At 38.0% G+C, this 20,238-nt stretch overlaps 1 protein-coding gene and 1 long non-coding RNA gene across 13 annotated transcripts in view; one reads left to right on the top strand and one right to left on the bottom strand.

Moving 5' to 3' along the window:
• LOC134137330 (uncharacterized) overlaps nucleotides 1–20,238 on the top strand; it is a 31,937-nt gene that overhangs the window by 8,171 nt on the left and 3,528 nt on the right. Inside the window, exon 2 of the long non-coding RNA XR_009957665.1 lies at nucleotides 13,946–14,061. This is a non-coding gene — a long non-coding RNA (uncharacterized LOC134137330). The remainder of the gene's footprint in view (nucleotides 1–13,945; nucleotides 14,062–20,238) is intronic.
• Nucleotides 16,174–20,238, bottom strand: part of EPB41L3 (erythrocyte membrane protein band 4.1 like 3) — a 134,543-nt gene continuing 130,478 nt past the window's right edge. For all 12 annotated transcript variants that reach the window (XM_062570161.1, XM_062570160.1, XM_062570164.1 and 9 more), the window contains 2 exons: nucleotides 19,995–20,111; nucleotides 16,174–18,748 (listed from right to left, as the gene is read on the bottom strand). In XM_062570161.1, the coding sequence (XP_062426145.1) occupies nucleotides 20,001–20,111 (111 nt within the window). In that variant the 3' untranslated portion in view covers nucleotides 16,174–18,748; nucleotides 19,995–20,000. The remainder of the gene's footprint in view (nucleotides 18,749–19,994; nucleotides 20,112–20,238) is intronic.

Here is a 20,238-nt window from a genome sequence, read left to right as displayed (position 1 = left end):
CAGATTAGGTGGTTGTAAAAGTTCTCTTTGGCTTGACAGTCTATGAAATACTGCAACTGCCAAAGGCCTACATTAAAGCAAAAATAATGCTTTGGAGTTAAGCAGTCCAAGGGTGAAAAAGGGAGGATTAAGGTTATACCAGTGATCTTCACTATGACTTTCTGTGCATTTGCATTATGATGCACTCTCAACTGCTCTGTCACTCAGATCTTTCTCTTAAAGCAGACCATTACCAAAGTTCGAATCCTAAATCTTTGTAATCACAGTGCAGACTATCATTGATCTAAAGGAGCAGTTCCTAGCTTCTTTCTTTTATGTGGGTCAGCCTTTGGCAAGGGATGCAACGAACAAATAAGTGTACCAAGAACTGTCAGTGTTGAGTTAATGAAATATGGGAACTCTGACTTGATCTTTAAGGAGAGAGGATGTCTCATTAGGGAGTCAGATTTGTCCTGTTTTTTCTAAAAAGCAGCATGGGTAGGCAGATGGCACATTGTTGTCATATTAAGAACAAGTATTCTATTCATAAACACAGCTATAGGATATTGGTCACAGCCCAGTGCATTTTTTTTAACTCCAGAATACAATCTGGGTTTTTTTTTTGTGTGTGTGGGGGGTTTTCTCACGTTTAAGCATGTTACCTGAGATGCAAACAGAAATCATGAGACTATGAAACGCTTATTAGGAAAAGGCATGATACTTAGAAATTTTTCTGTGCAGCAATTTGCATGAACCTTTTCTCCCTGCAATCAGTGGGAGTGTTGTCACTCACTATAAAGGAAGAAGATGTGAACCCTTAATTTACAACACACTGTATAGATAAAACTGGCTTATCTGCTAACATACGGATTTTTGAACACCTCATGTCATATTTAAAAATAAAATACATCAGTTAAGAACAATTATATAGAGATATACAATTATCTTTTAAAACTATTTGCAAAGATACTCCTTTCTATGGCTCTGTACACAATATAGAATATTTATACAATAGAATTATTACCTTAGAGTAAAATAATGGTGAAAGCACATTTTAGGGGAAAAGGAAAAAAAGGATTTCAATTTACGGTTTTCTCCATCTTTGCCTCTTAGTAATCACAACATTATGTTAAATAGTTATATTAAAGCAGAAAAGAAATAAATTGAGACCTACATTTAGTTTAATTCTAGTGTGCCCCTCTACTTTTGCTGACCCTTCCCAATTGTCATAGTATTTGGAGAGCTCATTCTACAGCCTCTGCAGTAAATGGGATGGCTCCTACTGATTTCAGTGACAGACAATGGCAAGCTGTGTTAAGGGTAGGACTGAATGTGTTCTAGCTATTTTCAGATATAGTCAAGTTTTGTTGTGATAAATCCAAGGCTATTACTGAAATTAACATTTCTTATAAGGTAAAAACAATTACATCTCCATTTAGTTTGACAAGAGTTTGGAAAAATTAAATCCCCTGTTAGCATTACTGCCCAATATAAGCATTAAATCCCTTATTAGCATTACTGTCCAAAATAAGCGTTATTACTGCCTTTTCTGTCTCTGATTTCTCAGGACTGAATTTTGCAAAACTGTATTCAATTACATGTGAACTTCTATTAAATGCATTGAAGCTACTTTCATCCTTCTGTATTCCTCAGTATGAACAAAGATTGAGGAATTATGCAATGACTATGGTGAATCCCATTAGATTTAGTGAGTAAAATGGAGGCAATCCCCTATTAATTTGTATGGGTCTGCGTCCACATGCTTTATCTCTATATCATGTGGCTAACTGTCTTCCTAGAAGAAACGAGCATTAATTGCTTGGTAGTTTTGGCTTCTTCCTCCTGTCAAACCTAGCCATTTTTGTGACAAGTTTACTGACAGAGAGTTCCCAAATACTACTTTTCTATTTTTTAGTCACTGTCACCTCTGAATTTTATGGCTTTTTTTTTAGATGTGTAGAGTCATGCAGGTAATACAAGTTTATATTTATTTTCTTTTATACATAGACATAAAAGAAAATACCAAGACCTGCTAGCCTTTTATATTAAAACAGTAAAATACCAAGGCACTAAAAAGCAACATAAAAAGGAAAACTCATTATGTCTGTGCACTGATGGATTGGGAACTTGGCTGGGAATCAGAAAACTAAGTTCTGTCCTTGATTTTTCTCAGAGATCATGACATTGGTCACTTTGCCTCTGTTTCCTTCTTTTTCTTCTCATAAACTTTGCCTGTTTTGATGCTTAGGTTTTAAAGGTCATCAGAAGAGGCACTGACTCCAACTACATTGCCTTTTACATAGAAAAAAAAATCCTATGATCTGTTTTAAGCCTCTTTGTGATATTTCAATTATGTGAGGAGAGATTGATTGTGGGATTCGTTGGATACAGAGGAATGCTTCCTGAAGCACGGGCAGATACATTGCACATAAGAATGATTGTAGTCATTTCAGAAACACCTGAAAAAAACTTTACATAAGATCGGAAGTCAGTATGACACTGAGTGAAAACTATAGTTGGGATTGTTAAGGGAAAATAGTCATAGATCATTTACTTTATATATACCAACTATTCCCTGCTATAAATGTTTTGGATAGTATCCTGAATACCTTTGAATTACTAATACTAAATTATAATTCAAATGCATTTTGAGAAAGCGAAGGAACCTCTGATAAGGATTTTGGATTTGAAGCATGACCAATACCTCCTTCATGAACTCTTCAAACTGCTTGGCTCCTGTTTCCTAAGTTGTTAAGAGATACAAGGATAATTATATAAAGGAGAAGATGGGCAGAAATTACTAACTTAAGACAATAGAGCTTACAAAAATTTTTTTTCATTCTTTTTCTTGGCTGCTCAGCATTGTCCAGACTCTTCTTTAAGTGTGCTCAATATTTAATGGAGCATAAAATACTCATAAGCATATGTATATGAGCATAAGTATGCTCATATATATGGAGCATATATAGTCGTCAACAAAATACTTTCCTTCATCGTCAGTATGGAACATAGTGGCAGGTGCTACAGGTAGCCACAAGTGATATCAGGGAGTCACATATAAATTCTCCTTTCTTTGGAGAGACCTATTCATATCACCTTTACATGGCTGCAGTATTTGTGTCAGTTTACTCAAGGAATCACCAGACTCTATTTCCTTCCCAGAGTAGAATATTCCAAGTTAAATGATCTGTTTTTGTTGTACCTATTCTTACCAGACCTGGACCCACAGTATATACCACAGTTTCCTTTTTTTCCTAGCTCTTTTCCTGTTAAGTCCAATGTCAAAAGACCTAATATTCCTGCTTTTTGAACCTCCTCTCTGCCTGGTTTTGCTGCTCACTCTGAGCACAGCACTCTCTACTAGTGTTTCAGTACATCGTAGCAACTGTAGATTGGCTGTGATACCCCATTAGAGAAGCTTTAGAATATCCCTGCACATTATAGCTAGTAATATTTAACCTATGACAAAGCAATCCTACTTTGATCTCCCAGAGAACTGTTTTAGATGCATGCCTCTAATGTATAAGAATCCATATAGATAGAAATAACCTTTAGCATACATCCTTAAATACACTGATAAACCAAAATGCAGTTACCTAAAATAGAAATGGAATGAATGACTACAGCATGAAAAAAGATACAGTCCAACAGAAATGTTCTTAGGTATGGCAAAAAGTTCAATTTTTAATTAGTCTGCTACAGCAGGAAGTTACAGTCCTGCTGAGTGCCTCCTGCTGAGGCAGGACATCTATGAATTTTCCAAATCTGAATGCTTGCATAAAGAAGGTAACATGAAAGGAAAATTAATGTCTTCCTTCATAAAAAAAGGAAAAAAAAAATAAGGGAGGTATAGCTGATACACACTAGAATGGTAATTGGCTGAGGGTTGCCACTTCTTAGTGAAATGTTACATAACTGGACTTGCTATGAAACAGTGTTGGTTGTTCACCCACAGGATTATTGAACTTCAGGAATAAATGCCAAAACATATGTCTACTGCCAGTTTTGATGATTAGAAATACCAAAGTTCTTTCAGCTGTTTGTACCCTCAGTATATGTATATATGTAGTTTTTCAAACTGGCACATGCTGTTGCATGCATGTGGGCTTTACATTCATTTTGTGCATAAGTACTGCACAAATTATGCATAATACAGGAAACATAACTTGCAATATGTTACAGAGTCATGTAAATGATTAGTCCCATGAAAATAACTGAAAGTTACATTTGCTTGGTTTGAACAATTTATGTTCTATGATCACAGTTCATTACAGTCTTTTCCACAGAACACATTCAAATGTTTCCAGCAGATGTGACAGCCAGATTACATGGAGCAAGTGAACATTGCTCAGTCTCTGTAAGTACAAAGAGACTTAATAACAATCATGCCTTATGGTCATCCCACGCATTACTCACATTCTGCTTTGTCTAATGCATCCTTTGGCTGAGGAATCAGTGGGCATTTAAGTCCAAAGCTATTTGTGATATAAGTGTAGCCTGTGATGATAATATAACAAGCCATTTTCTTGATATGTGCTGCGACTTCAAGATAAGGTAGGGTTACATTAATCATTTATAGTATATCTGCAGTGTAATTTAGAAACATACAATCTGATTATTTTCAGTATTGACAACTGAAAACCTAATACATGTTTGTGTATTATTCAAGGAATTCAAAGGGAATGGCTAAGCCGCATCCTCCACTTTCTAGCTTCTGCAGTTTTCCTTCCTGTTTTATTTTGACATGAATACAGAGAGATATTCTCATAAATGCGGGAAGAGGAACACATACTGTAAGAGAAGAACCTCTTTCTGGAAGATCCTTGAGGAGGAGGATCACAACAAAATACCAGTCCGAGATACCAGACTGTATAAAAAAATAGTGGGTCCTCAGAGCTTCTGAAAGACCTTGCAAAAGGCACGATATACATGCATAGATCAGGAATGATTATCATAGCACCTTTCCCCTCCTTATATATGTGGTCCAGGTCTCATAGAGACATTTTGGGGTGTAGGGGGTAAAACATAAGGACAGAAGGGGGCAGGGAGGATAAGGGAGAACTACTTTTCATAGTATCAGTGTAATACCTGTAGCTACTGTCTGTCAAATGGTCCTGTTTACAGAAAGTAGTGCTTCCAGTCTGAATCATCCTCAAATGGTGGGTCTATGTGAGTGATGTCAATGGAAAGTCCAGCAGGTGCTTTAAGTGAAGTTCTATCTCTTCATAGGTCTTTCTGTTTCAAGTATCATCTCTCTCTAAACCAAATGCAGCTAGCCACTGCTGGTGTTCATAGCCACAGATGTGTGCAAATAAAGCTTGTATGTGGCACACTGGTATTGCATTTTAACCATCATTCTCTGAGGCTTATCATAGTAAAAACAATTTTCCACATGCTGGACAGTGTTATCCGAAATGGTAGTGTTCACTGAAATGATAATCAGGGTTATATTGTACTTTTAGTTGGAGATACTTTTCTTTAAACTTACTACAGCAATTTCCATTTTTGTTCCCTTATGAACAAGGTATACAGTCAGTAATGGAAGTAAACCAAATTTTTTCAGGTCAGCCTTATGTGTGTGTAATTATATACTGTCATAGCTGATAGAACGGAGAACAAGAAAATTTACTTACATATTTAAGCAAATCAAAGTGCTAAGATAGTGCTAATTTCAAATATATTCTGAGCAAATATGGCTGTTATTTCTGCTAGACCATCTTGTTTTGATTTTACCCCTTGATGCCTATGGGAATAGTACTGGCATGCTCTGGAAGCAGCTTGGGCCACATGATTAGGCATCTTAACAATATAAGCCATAATTTCAGGGAAATCTTTAAACAGACTGAAATCTTGGAGAAGCAAGAGTGAAATAGTAGCAGCTACAAACATCACCTCTTAAGTTCTGTAGGCTTCAGCCGTCTCAGTAGCAGAAAACTCTACACATAGGTATTTGATGTCCACAAAGCATTTCAATAACCAGTATCATTTCATTTTTTATCTTATGTGGTACCCCACAGTCTGTCTTACCTCACTGGCATTTAGGAGGACAAGTGCTTTTATGGTGATGTACCATATACGATCCATGCTTAGCTGTGTTGCAACTCTCTTCAAAGCCGAAATTAGAGAAAAATGACTTTTCCTTCTTCTTCTTCTTCTTCTTTTTTTTTTTTTTTTTTTTTTTTTTTTTTTTTTTAATCACCAAATGTAAGCATGCATGCACCAATATTTTCATTTACTGACATAATTAGCTTCTTGCATCAGGAGAATGTGAGAGGACAGTCTTTATTCGGCCATTAGGTTTAAGAGTTCAGATGCACTTAGATGTTAAAAATGACACAAACAAAAATCCAAGTAAATTTGTCAAGAACATAGAATATGGGTCACAATTTGGCAAGGTAATGCCACTCTTTCTTCTTTGTTATGTAATCAGTGACTTTATGCTTACAATATTTAAGTATTTCATGCTCCATACAAGTCAGGAACACCTGTTAGAGCTTAGATTCAGTATGCTATCTGTTAGTATACTATGCAAAGTATCAACACTTTTATATGTTTATGTGTTTTGCTATAATAGTTACAAGAGCAAGAGCCTCACATATTGCAAGCTACTTTGATTCAGTAGTATTCTCTTGCAGTCCCCTTAACATGCTAATAGAAATTTTGCTTCCTTGTCTTGCAGGAGCAATGTAAAACATGAATTCTGCTAAACTAGTTACTTTGCTTATCTTAAAGTGTGCAATATGCTGCTCACAGGAACACCATATAAATAATAATACAAATGAGCATTGGCTGCTTGTTAGCATACAACTTATCTGATATAGACCCATGAAGGTGCCTCTTTCTTTTCTACACTTTCTGCTGCAGGTCAGATCTGAGCGAAGATGTGACGACTTTCTCTTTTTTTTCCTTGTTATTTTCAAGCTTTCTTCTTGTCCAATAACAAACTTTCTCGTCATTTCACTACACCTAGCTCTTCTCTTATTCTCTCTTGGGTACCTGGGCCCAGTAGGCTGCTGTCTCTGATTTTGACTTACAGCACTCTATTGAATTATTCTCCTCTTCTTAGGGCCCTCTTGTGTTCAGACTTCAGTGACTTCCTTGCTGATGACTCACCTTAGCTGCCCATTTTCTTGTCCTCAACTGTGCTCAACTTGCAAACCTAGCTCAAAATTACCCTGTCCTCCTGCTCCCACCTGAGGCCAACTACCTGATGTGGATATTTACTGAATAAAGCTCTGATCTTTGGCTCCATTCCACCTCAGTAAGGTTCACAGTCTCTTGCATAGTTGCTGCTGGCCCCCATCCTCATGTCCTGTCACTGGTCCAGCCAATCAGAATTTATGTCTTACCATAATCTCTTAGCTAATCTAATTCTTAAATGGAGATGACCCTTGGCTTTTTCATTTTTAATTCTTTTCTACCTTTGTACTTTTTTTGGCAGGGGGAGAGGCTCTACTCTGAGGGCTGCCCTGACAAACCCTGACAAAACTTAGTCTTGTCTTCTGCTTCCTCTGCTCCTGCTCTTCCTCCACAGAATATCTTTGTGAAATGTCCTTCCACTCTAACTTCATGTTTGTTTTTCTTGCTACCTTTCTGGCTAAACAAATCCCATGTTCTCAGTCCCTGTAGTTTCTCTCCATGTTTTCCCATGCAATCTTTTGTGAAACTATTTTTGGTTTGTTCTGGGAATTCTCAATAAACCTGCACAAAATATTATGCTTTCTCAAGCTCTCCTCAAAAATTCCCCTTACAAAATTCTTGGTAGTAGATTAACCCTGTATGCTGAGATACTTCACTGGTAGTATCCCCTTCTTTCTGTTCACCTGTTTCTCTTTACCCACTCATCTCTTGCATTACAGTTCGACTGTAAGCAAGGATCTAGATTTTTGTTCTATGTTTGTGTTGTATCTTGAGAAATGGAGTCCTGGCCCATGACTGGGGCTTCAGGATGGTATAATGCATGGTTTATTTTGCCATAATGATGACCCTTCATTTCTTCAGATCATCTTTCTCTGAACCATCATCCTTACCCACTTAAGTTCAGGCTTCTTGTGTTGCTTTAAGTTGCAGCGTTCAATAAATTTGAAAAATACTTTGTTATATACATACTGTGAATTCTGTAACAGTGAAAAATGCTTCACTTTTTATTCTGCATTAGTTACTTTTTTTGCTGTGTTTCAATCTATGAAATGTCAGCAAGCATCATGCCTGGTGTACAACGTTTGATATATTTGCTCAAATATGGTGTCATGTGATTTATGCAAATGCTGTATTTTCTGCTAGGCCTATCATTACTCTTCAGCTCTCTGGCGCTATGGAAAGAAGTATGCATTCCTCTATACCTACATTACAAATTCCAGTGTCTCAAAAGAACATCTCCCTAGTAGGCTCTCCCTTCACATCTTTTGAAGCTGTGCTTCCTGGCTCACTCTGCCATATTTACCATAAATACTTGCAGTGGGACGAAAGACAGAATAGGATACCAAACCAAAGTGACAGTGTTTTTCTGCCCAGCTGATATTTCCTTGTCACAGCATATTTCTGGCTGCATATGATAAGACTGTGGACATGTTGTATGGTTAGTAAGACAGATACATCCACATTCCTGTATTTACCCTTGTCAATCTCAGAAAACTTTCTCTGACTGAAGCATGGCTTTTTAGCACCACATCCCCGGACCTTAGAACTTCTGTTGCAAACACCAAATCCTCTTCAGCAGCTGAACCTACTGAGTTTTTGCAGGACATTGGCACTTTTGTCACTCAAGTGCAAATTTTGTTAGCTAAGTTATTGTTCTGTTTTGCTTGCATATCAGGTGAGGATGGCAATTAATCACTAAAATTGCCATCTAGCTCTCACTGCTGAGCTTCCCTTAGCACTGAATTGTGTTGTATTACTAGCAGCCTTTCAAGTGCTGAGAAGCAATGAAGACAGAGTTAAGTCACCAAGAATGAGATCTAGAAAGGGAAATTATTTCAGTGGCAATCCACTGGAAGACCTGGGAGTCTTTTGAAATGTTTATAATGCTTGCTTATGACATGTTTATTAGACCTAGAACAAGGCTCTGGTAAGTCTGATCAGATAGCAGTCAGGGAATTCTATTTAAAACGTGATGCATAATAGTAAAGAGAAAACAGTAGTGAAGGTGCCGCTCTTACTGTTCTGCTAATCCTGGGATCTGCAAGGACCACCAATCTGGCAAGCTGTGGTGTTAAACAGCATAATGCACAACATCATTAACATGTAGAGGAATTTAACCTGCAAAGTTAGTGCCTAGGTGTCATGAACAGCATGGGTATCTTTTGGCAAGTGAGACAAAAATACCTTTCTGGGGTGCACAGTGTTTTTGTAACCACCTATGAGGTTGATGTCTATCTTACTACTGAGCAGTAAGTGTCATTTCTCATTTGTTCTGATAGCTTTTGGCCTTTTTATGAGTACTGCACCCCTCTGTGGAAGGGTGCCCATCTCCTGTTCATATTTACAGTGTTTAGGCTGGGGATAGTCTTTTTACTGTTAAAGCGTCTTACACATAAATTTAACAGAGGGCTCTCTGATTCTGTACACTGAATGGTTGAGCTTGGTCTAAAAGAAGCTCCTATTAAATATGTTAAAGAAAATATTAAACTTTTTCTCCATAAACTATGAAATTAATCATTGATTAAATTGATCATTAATCAATTTTAGCTTAATATTTGTAATGAGATGTATTGAATTCAGGCTGAATTTTATTTTCCAGGTTACTATTATTGCCAGCTAGAATTACACACACTGCATTTACGAACTTTTGACCATCGGCTGTAGCAGCAGGGTATAAATAACTACCTAACAGTAGGCATATGTGGGGAATAGTTGCTGCTATGTGGCTACAGACATATTACTTCTATTACTGAAAAAAAATGAAAATTCTGGAGAAAGCAAAGATTGTGTTATTTGTATTTCTTTTTTGGCAATTAGCATATGCACTTCTGCTCAGTTCATACAACGATTAGTGCTCAGTGAGAGCTGCCAAGGGGACAGAGATCCAACATGTGGGTATTTGTAATGAGGAAAGTTCCTCTGCTTGCCTTCTTGTCAGCCTGCAAACGGCACATCAACCTATTATTCTAGAACAGATGTTAGTAGAACTGATATGCTCTATTGTGCTTATGAGCATGTTTTATTACTCTTCCACTGTAACATTCTGGCTAATTTAGTAGTTTATCAAGCATCACTTAGTCAAAACGTTTACCTGTGGTGTCTCTACAGAAGTCCTGAATTAGTAGTATATCCCCCTGTACCACAGTCCCCCAATATCCAGGAGTTCTACAAAATTGGCTGAGTCAATGATTGTTCTGTACTGCCTTGGAACATCCAATACTGCAGTACTACCTCCTTATTTTGCTTGCACTTGGAGGGCTAACAATCAATCCTTCGTGAAGTTAACCTTCCTTTAATAATCTCCTCAGCTAAGGGAGGACACCTGTAGTCCTCCCACCTCAACATTGCTCTTCCCACCACAACATGTGAACAATATGGCTGCTGTTGGAGGAATTTTGCTAATGCATTTTTTTCCTATCACTAGCACTTTTTTTGGAGTCAAATTTTGTTTCCTATAACAAAAAACCCTGATAAAAATCTAGAGAGCATGGATTTTGGCCTGCCACAGCACTAGCTGGCTTTTAGGACACTGCAGGGTTACATGTCAATAGGGGATTAACCTATTGCACACCACAGAAACTGGAATGAGTTCTCTGTAATTTATTTACATTTCTGGCCAAACAAAGATATATAATTCTATATAATTTTGGTAGGAAGCCAATGTTTGTTACTGTTGTCATAACACTCATTAGCTTTAGTTGCTGGAATGATTGATGTACTTGAAAACACAGATGGAATAGTTAGGGTATCAGCCAAGGTTCCCATGCTCCACAAGGCTATGGCAGAACTTTTGATCTGCCTCTTTTTTTCCTGTTTTTTCATCCTCTTAAAGTCATGGTGACCTGTATGTGAATGCACCGAAGAAAGAGAGCCTAATGGCGTGATGGGACAAATGATGCTGAGGCACCATTTCATTACGAACGCATCGATGCATATAATCAGTGAGTTGATACCTGACTTGTCACAGCAGCCTGTGTCACATGTATGATACCATTCCGGTGCATCCCTAACGTTTACATAAGGGTTATACAGCCCTATGTACGAGAATGGTAATAGAATCCCATTCCTCAGTCCTTACTCCAGCTCAGGTAGAAAACAGCTCCAGTTCAGGTGCTGTGTAACACAAGGCCTCAGCAAAGATGCTCTTTCAGTCATGTGGCTTCTTGGTTCAGACTGGCTGTTGCATTTCAGAGCAATGTAGATGTCAACATAGTAATGGTGGTCTCTTCATTCTCACACAGTAATAAATAGCACACATCCTGTGTGTGTTTCTATTTTGCCTTTGCTAAAGGATCATAATATGGTAATGGTAATAATGGTAGTAATGGTAAACTGACAGCTCTGTTTTACCTAATCAATGTTTCAGCTGGCAGGTAAACACACACAAATTAGTTAAAGAAAGAGAGACAGATGGAAAGCAGAGTGGTTGAATCTATGCCTGTGGATAAAAGATCACAGCAAGGAAGTGTAAAGAGAGATTGGGAGCATACCATGAACTTTGAGAATTCTTACACTGAACTGAAGGGAAAGGAAGGGAGTCTTTTGAGGGACTTGCTAACAGAGCAGTTGGAAAGTCAAAAGGACTTAACAGAGGCACAGAAAGGAGGACAGGATTCAAATAAACAGGCAGCATATATGTCTAGCACAAATGACAGGTCACAGACAATCACAGTGGAAGTCTGGTTCTGACCAGCCTGAGTTTGAGCCTGGACGCCTGGAGTGTCTGTCCTAAGAGCTGTTCTGGAGGGAGCAGGCACGCCTGGCAAGTGGGGAGAGAAGTGCTAAACAATGCAAAAACAGCATGGTTCTAGACATAAAAGGGAGAATCACTAGGTGCCAGGGCACATGTTTTTAGGATGAGAGGGACGAAAGAATTAATAAATAAAGCTAATGTCATAGAAGAAAGATCCCCTGGGGTGGGATCATGAGAATGTGTTGAGAATATAAGAAACTGAAGCAGATGAAAAAACAGAAAAAACTATATGTTTGTGACAAGGGCAAGGGAACGCTGAGGATGAAGTCAGAACCTGAGAGGGTGATGAAAGGCCTATTGTTTTTAAATACTCTCTCCTTAGAAGAGATGGGCAGGATCTCATGCAGAGAGAAGCAGAGGAAAGAAGGTAGCAGCTGTATTGGTTGCTTGTGGGGCTTCAGGTAAATTGAAGAGTGTTGTTTAGCATTGCTAGAGAAAAGAAAGTCTATTGTAATGGAGGCAATCTGCAGCATTTCCACTACACATGCTTGTCAGTGACAACTGAGAAAGAGGGGCAGGGATGGGGTTTGAAAACTCTGAAAGCAGATGATAAGTCATCAAAGCTAATGGGCCAGAAAGCATGAAAGGGCCAAGTGGCTGTAAGAGAGAACGAGCTGATTCTGAAAGAGAGCAGATGATGGCTCTCATCAGAGAGGAAGACAGTGACTATTAAAAAGGAAAAATAAAAGAAAGTATTACTTGATAAAAACAGTCATGGGAAAGGCACTAATGGTAAAATGAAAAATATGAACCAAGTCTGAAATTTGAACAGAGATATGAAAGCAAATAAATGTGTCCTTAAGGGGTTGGATGTATTATTATCACTATAGGAACTGCAATTGCTAAGGATGAGACTACAGGAGGACAGAAAGAATATAAAGACTTTAAATTTATAAAAGCTTGATGCAGAGGACAGGATGTAACTGCAGAATGAGTTGGGCGGAGAGCAACCTTATGAGGTTCAACAAGGGCAAGTGCAGAGTCCTGCACCTATGGAAAAATAACCCTAGGCAGCAGTCCAAGCTGGGGGCTGACCTTCTAGAGAGCAGCTCTGCAGAGAAGGACCTGGGAGTGCTGGTGGATGACAGATTGACCATGAGCCAGCAATGTGGCCTTGTGGCCAGGAAAGCCAGTGGTCTCCTGGTGTGCGTTAGGAAGAGTGTTGCCAGCAGGTTGAGGGAGGTGATCCTGCCCCTCTACTCAGCCCTGGGGAGGCCTCATCTCGAGTTCTGTGTCCAGTTCTGGGCTCCCCAGTACAAGAGAGACATGGAGCTACTGGAGAGAGTCCAGCGTAGGGCTACAAAGATGATCAGAGGGCTGGAGCACCTGCCCTACGAGGAACGGCTGCGAGAGCTGGGCCTCTTTAGCCTGGGGAGGAGAAGACTGAGAGGGGATCTTACCAATGTGTACAAGTACCTGAAGGGAGGGTGTCAAGGAGACAGGGACAAACTCTTTTCAGTTGTCCCATGTGACAGGACAAGAGGCAATGGGCAGAAATTGAAGCACAGGAAGTTCCTTCTGAATGAGAGGGGGAATTTCTTCACTGTGAGAGTGACACCAGGTTGCCCAGAGAAGTTGTGGAGTCTCCTTCTCTGGAGATCTTCAAGGCCCACCTGGATGCAACCCTGTCTACTGTGCTCCAGGTGACCCTGCTGAGTGGGGAGGTTGGACTAGATGATCTCCAGAGGCTTACTGATTCTATGATTCTATGAATGAATGGGAAGAGAAGCAGTAGATGCAATCTGCTCAAAAGAGAGAGAATGAACCAGAGAGAAGTTGGAAAAGAGAGAAGAGGTAGAAGAGAGGAGCCTCATCAAATACATTTGAGTTAAAGTAGAGAATATGGAAGAAAGCAAAAAGAATAAGTTTAAAAAAATGGTGAAGTGGTAGGAAGCGACACTGGTACAAGTTGTCTTCTGGAAGTTTACATAAGCTTCCTTGTCAGGTCACAAGACCGCCTCATACAGCTATGCAAGACAGGCCATGTGCTGCAATGTTCTTATGCAGCAAATTCACTTTTATAGATCAATATGACAAAATGTTTCCTTATTGACATACTACATCTCATTGCAGGAAGAAAGGTCTTGTGACATGTCAATCATCAGGTGGCATTTTGAATGGAAAAACAAAGCAAATCCATTGTCTGATGAACATGCAAGGATGATTTCACAGAAGTACTGTCAGAACAAGTAAGTCTGTGTGTGTATATTGTCCAGTAGCTTGGGATTTAGGAGCTCTGAGGATGAGTAGGGAGATTCCCAACGATCCTGGGAGTGTATAACAGTATTCACATTCATTTGAGTTGTATATGGATTGGAGATTACAACAAAGGAATATACATGCCTTTAAAGGTCTTCATATGCTAAATCTGTCAACTGAATTTGGTCAGAAAACCAGTATACCTAAGAAACAACCTCTTCAATCCATAAAGGAAGGCTACCTGTGCTCGTAACAGGCTTGATTTAAGAAAAGAAAGAGCAAGATATTAGCTGTACTCTTCCTACTAGAAGAGGCTTTGAAGATATCTTAATAATTGGCTTTTGAACTTTCAGGTATTTATTTTATTCATTTTCTTTTTGCTTGGTTGTATGATTTATGACAGGCCTTCCCTGGGATTTTTAATATGTTTTGTATAATCTTTATCTTAACCCTTGCAAAATGAGGTTATGCACCAAAGAACACATGCCCAATATTTAAAAGCAACATGTTCAGCAACAGATTCCAGTGTAAGGCAGTATTAATATGGAAGCATACAGTGCTAGTTCCATTCAGGCAGTTCTAAAGCTCCCACAGGTTTCAGAATTTGAGTTCTGCAATTCAGATTAGTTGACATCACTGCATGAGCTTTGGATGCATGTGGAGTTCAGAACCATGTCTTGCCACAGAAGCAGACAGTAAAGATATTTCTGGAAAATAATACAAAATTTCCCAGTAAACTCTGGACAAAAAGAAAAAAGAATTAAAGCTTTTTTTTCTTAAAAAAAAAAAAAAAAAAAAAGCTGTGTAGTGGAAAAAACAAAGCTGGTAGGCAGTACCACAGGTAAAAGTCAAATGTGCTTAAAAATGAAAACCATTTCTAGTGTCAGTACTCTTTTTTTTCTTTCTCCCTTTGGTTTTTGCTATGTCATTATTGTCCCTCTTGAAGACAGGACATTAATCCTACTTATAGTGAGTGATGGTCATTTTAACTGTAAGAGTGAGGTCATTGATTTACGGAGGTTATAGCTGCATTTGGGAACATGAGTCGGAACAAGAGAGATGATGAGGTTTTTGCATAATGTGAGCACATCAGTCTTCCTTCAAACTAGGATTCTTGAAGTTCTAGTGCTTACAGTCTTTATAGTGGCCATTAGTTCCAGCTGAGAAGCAGGACTGATGTTGAGGAGGAGACAAAAGAAAGGGTGAGGGTGGGGTGAGGGGAATAAATGATTAAAAAGAGAGTAATTTAGAGAATAAATAAAGGCTAACATTACTTCAAAGATGATATACTATTTAGTTTCAGCAATGAATACAGGAATTTGTGGAAAACATTTTTATATAAAAATTAACAGGAATATGACTCATTGTGTGTTTCAGTCTGAATCTCAGATACAGAACAGAAAGTTGCATAACTAATAATGGGGTCTTACTAACTGTATGACCAAATATCTATTGGGAAGGCTGGTATTTTGTGTTGCCCTGAGGGAACCCAGCTCAACCGTGGACAACATCTTTTCATTTAGCATAATGTTAAAGTTAAAAGACACAGCTAACCATCATTTGCAATACAAGACCTGATTTCATGTTTGTAATTTGTAGATTTAACAAAAGTCCTTCATTTTCTCTTTCTCAAAAAAATCCCACCCACATGCAATGGAATAAGCCTTTCTCATACTCATCCAGTTACATACTTCAAAATATACCTCAGTACAAAACCTCAAACCACCACTAAATCTTGTGATCTGTACAGGACTTCAGGAGGTTCAACTCTGCTGTTATGGAAGGGAAGCATTTCTTCGTGATCATCCAATCCTACTTGTCAGCAGTTTTGCCTTACTGTGCTTGACAGGGAGTTTGTTTTGTGTCATTTCATTAACATACAGCTGTAGAAAACAACAACACTGAAAGCCTGTAACTAGACATAGTTTGGGGTTTGTGGAGCAAATGAAATTGCAAAAGCATTTCACGAGATTACATTAGAACAGTCAAATAACACATCTTTTGATAGTTTGTTTTATGTCTGTTTATGTTTGTTTTGATAAGCTGTTTTATGTCAAGAAGCTGGACAAAGATCAAAAACAAATGAGAAGAGACAAAAGATAGTTGGTAGAAACAGGCAGGTGTTCTTTATTTCATGTGGCACAGCATTAGGCAGACAACCCAAGAAACAGTTTATAACAAAAACCAGCACTATCACTCCCAGGAACCATTCCCAAAACAAGGGTCTGCTGCCAACAGTGGCACTGAGATGTCATTGCCTGTCCACTCTAATCTTGTATTTTGCATATGCTTAGGCCATTTCTTAGCTGTAAGCAACCTTTCCAAGGAGACTAACTTTTTAAAAGAGCCAGTATCTTTAGACAGCATACATACTGTGCAGTATCACCAAAGTGCAATCTCCTCAAGCCATGCTAAAACATAATGCTAACTCGGGAGAGAAGGCAATATAATAGCCTCACATCTCTCTGAGGTAATAATAATGCTGTTTCTTAGCTGACTACATACGGGACACCTGAGGGAAGATCATTATGGCTTCAGAGTCTATTTTTAAACTCCTGACGCAGTAGCAAGAACCTGGAACATGGTTTGCTGAGAAATAGGGTGAGCACCTCTCCCATCTATAACTGCTGAGGGGGCACTGGCAGCAGAAGAAAGCTGATTCTACCTTCACTGAGAAGGCACAGAATATAGATGCTGTTTTACAAATCTGAAGGATTAGGAAGAGGAGAGGTAAATCAAAGATTACGAAAGACAGTAGTCTTTGCATTATTTGTTAGGCAGGAGGTAAGCAATGACTGCAGTATGGGGAAGTTATATAGTTAGCATTCTGGATTAAAGGCATGAAGAATGGCTGGTTGAAGGAAGACATTTTAGAGTCTAAGGGCAAAGCTTTAAAAGCCTTGGGATATTATTTATTATTATTATTATCTACATGTTATTTTCTCTATATATACTATTTTTCTTTCTAAATTAAGAAAATAAACATTTATAACAAGTCACTGGGTCAAATCTTGCTCTCCACCGAAGCCAAATCCATTGACTTCAATGTGAGGGAACCCTGTGTAAACAATGAAGGGCAAATTTGGCCCTTTATGTCCTGAAAAAATTGCTTGTATCCATTTCCTGCAATCCTACAAGGAAATGCAGATTGAAGAGTCATAATTCTTAAGAACTTCTTTTGAATTACCAGAGGAGTATCAACAAAAATGTGGTATGAGAGGAAAAAAAAAAAAAAAAGAAAAAAGAAATGGACTGCTTTGAAGAGAGAATTTTATCCATGTTTCAGAGCAAAATCACAACAAGAGAATGGATCTGGATCAAACACTACGGCCCCTTTTAATTTCACAAAATCCTTCACGTAGCCTCAGTGAAACACAGTAGACAACCACAGAAAACAGAAGAAACCAAATATTCCTTCTCCTTTTCAAACATCGTTTACCCAAAGGTGAACACTGGCATCCCTTTGGGTCCTCTATTAACTCCAGCTCTCTGCACAATGTAGTGTTAGCCACTGAAGACCAAACGTGTCTACTGTGCAGATGAATAAAACTTGTGATATCTTACAAATGTAGCTTAATGTTTTGAATATAAAAACACTAAGTTTTTTTAGACACAGAACAATACAATTTTGGATGCATTTACCACTTTTATTTCACTATGCAGAAACATACATTCACCATGTGTTGTGATGCAGCTGACAGTGTAATGGACTCTATACCTTCAGTGGGTATTATAGCTGAACACTAATGAGTTTTCAGTGGATGTTCTGTACACGTTAAGGCTTGATTCTGAACTAGATAGTAAATGCTGACCAGATTCTCAAACAGATTTTTTTTTCCTCTGAGAACAAAAGGGAAACCAATAGAAAATCATCACGGTTATTTCAGATTAATAATTTTCTAATGCTGCAAACTAAGTAAAATACAGATTTTCTCCAAAATAACTACATATAATTTACAAGGTTAGGATTTGTGAAGGGTGACTGGAAGCTGACTGAACAATGCTGACAAAAATCGTTAAAGTTAATATGCTAAAATCATTACTACCTCATAAGGTATTCAAGTCAGGTATACAAAGCACAGTTTGTAAGCCTTTAAATATTTTGATAAGAGTAAAGATTCATCATTGTTTATCGGGCAGTAATAAAACCAGATGAAACAAATATAGGATTCAAGTTGTTTACTGAATAAACTGTGTTATTGGCACATCTAGTGTGTGGTAAAACATTATACACAGTACCTATACAGCTTCTAGCATTTTTGGGGTAATCTTCATTTACAATATCTGTAAACAAAAGACTTGCCACCTAACAAATTTTAATTTGTTTAGATTTTCATAAACTGTGAAAGGCATGAGTTACATGAGATCACTGTTTATATTGTTTATGAACGTGCAGGTATAGCTGAAAACTTAGACATTTTAAGAAAATTAAAAATGCTGCTTTTTTGTAATTTTATTGTTGCTTCATGCAATATTGTTTAACTGATGCTGATTCAGTTTGCTTTCTATGGGAAGATATCTCTGCCAGTTTCTTTATTAACGGTCAAAATCAATTCTTCTGTACTGTAATTTTCCACAGACAGATACAAGTCAGTCAGATTGGAACTGAGACTCCATATAGGCTCTCGTATTCCTACTGGGGTGCATGTCTGGATTCATATGCAATCTAAATTATTCCTGCAGGAAAGAGAATCGAGTTAATTATTTAATACAACTACTCCCTTGCAAAGAGATCTTGTTAAATAGTCTGTGCAACAAACTATTTAATAATTGCATCATTCCAGTATAAGCAACTGTTGGCTTAAATCCAAAGTCAGTTGAAGCCAATGGAAAGAATTAGTGACATCAACAGACTTTTAATCAAGCCACACTACATTGTCTCTGAAATAATTAGCAGAATACCAGTAGAATCATAGCTACTCACTCCTCAATGATTGGTTCCATCTTCCAAAATAAATAACAGATACTGAAATTCAGTTTTCTTTAGGTCTCTATAGCCAAAAGCAGGAGAGCAAAATAGTTTCAAAAGGTGCTGTGCATCATACTCTGTTACTTACACCAAATGCTAGGGAATACATATTCTTTTAAGAATAAAATGCTGCTATAGATTTAAACAAACCAGACAAGCAGCTTTTTTCTTCCTTCTGCATACAGCATTCAAAGCAATCTGTGCAATGGTGCTGGCATTAACAGCTTTTGCATAGCAGGTTAGTATGCATGACATGTTTCTGCACATAGACTATAATAATATTAAAGATGTCAGTTTAGCCAACCACAGCTGGAAAGCATGCCTTTACTGGAAAAAAGCTTGACACAAGAAAAGCTGCATTATCATCTCATCCTGATAAACAATGCTGCTTTACAACATAAAATGTCCTTTAAAAGACAAAAAAGCCAAGACACCCAAATACTGACACATCAATTCACTCGGTTTAAAACAAAAATCAAAAGCAAATTGGACCATATCTCTGCAGGTTTGGAATTAAAGCTTAACTTGTAACATATCTGCACCGAACATTTAAAAAGCAGCTAAAGGTATTTCCCTTGGCATTTTGAAACAAAATGCACATCTTTAAGAACAAAGTACTTTTGTTCTTAAATGACATATAAGCAGACAAGATTTTTTTTGACTTCAGGACTAGAAATTAGACTGTAACAAAGCATGGACAAGGAGGAATTTCCAGAGAGCCAACAAAAGCAGATGAGTAGTTTCTGTTTCTCCAACTGGCACCATTAAATGAAGAAAAACACTTGCAGCTAAAGGTGTTTTACACTTAAATAACAGAATTGATACCCAGAACAAATGTAACTTGCAAATGCCAGTAAGAGACAGTAAAGAAGTAGAGGTGAATTATGGTAGGAAAATGACCTTTGCAACATGCCAGCTCAGTAAATGCCTACGAAAATCATCTAGTCCTCTTACCTGTGGTCAATCCTCCCCATCTTCAGGTGTGATTTCTGTTTCTTTATGTACCACTACTTTGGTCACTGACATGTCAGGGTGCTGCTCTTTGGCTTCTTTAATTGCCTGAGCCAGCGCCTATCCCAAGGAAACCACAAAAGGGCAAAAACAAAAAGGAGGTGGAACATGCATGATCAGTAGCAAGGTGGAAAGATTCATGAGATATTACACAATTTACAAATGAGGAAAATGATTAAAATATAAA

This window comes from Rhea pennata, chromosome 2 (genome assembly GCF_028389875.1).
Source record: "Rhea pennata isolate bPtePen1 chromosome 2, bPtePen1.pri, whole genome shotgun sequence".
NCBI classification, from domain to species: Eukaryota; Metazoa; Chordata; class Aves; order Rheiformes; family Rheidae; genus Rhea; species Rhea pennata.
The sequence above is the reverse complement of the archived record's forward strand: the minus strand, read 5'-3'. Positions and strand labels throughout refer to the sequence as shown.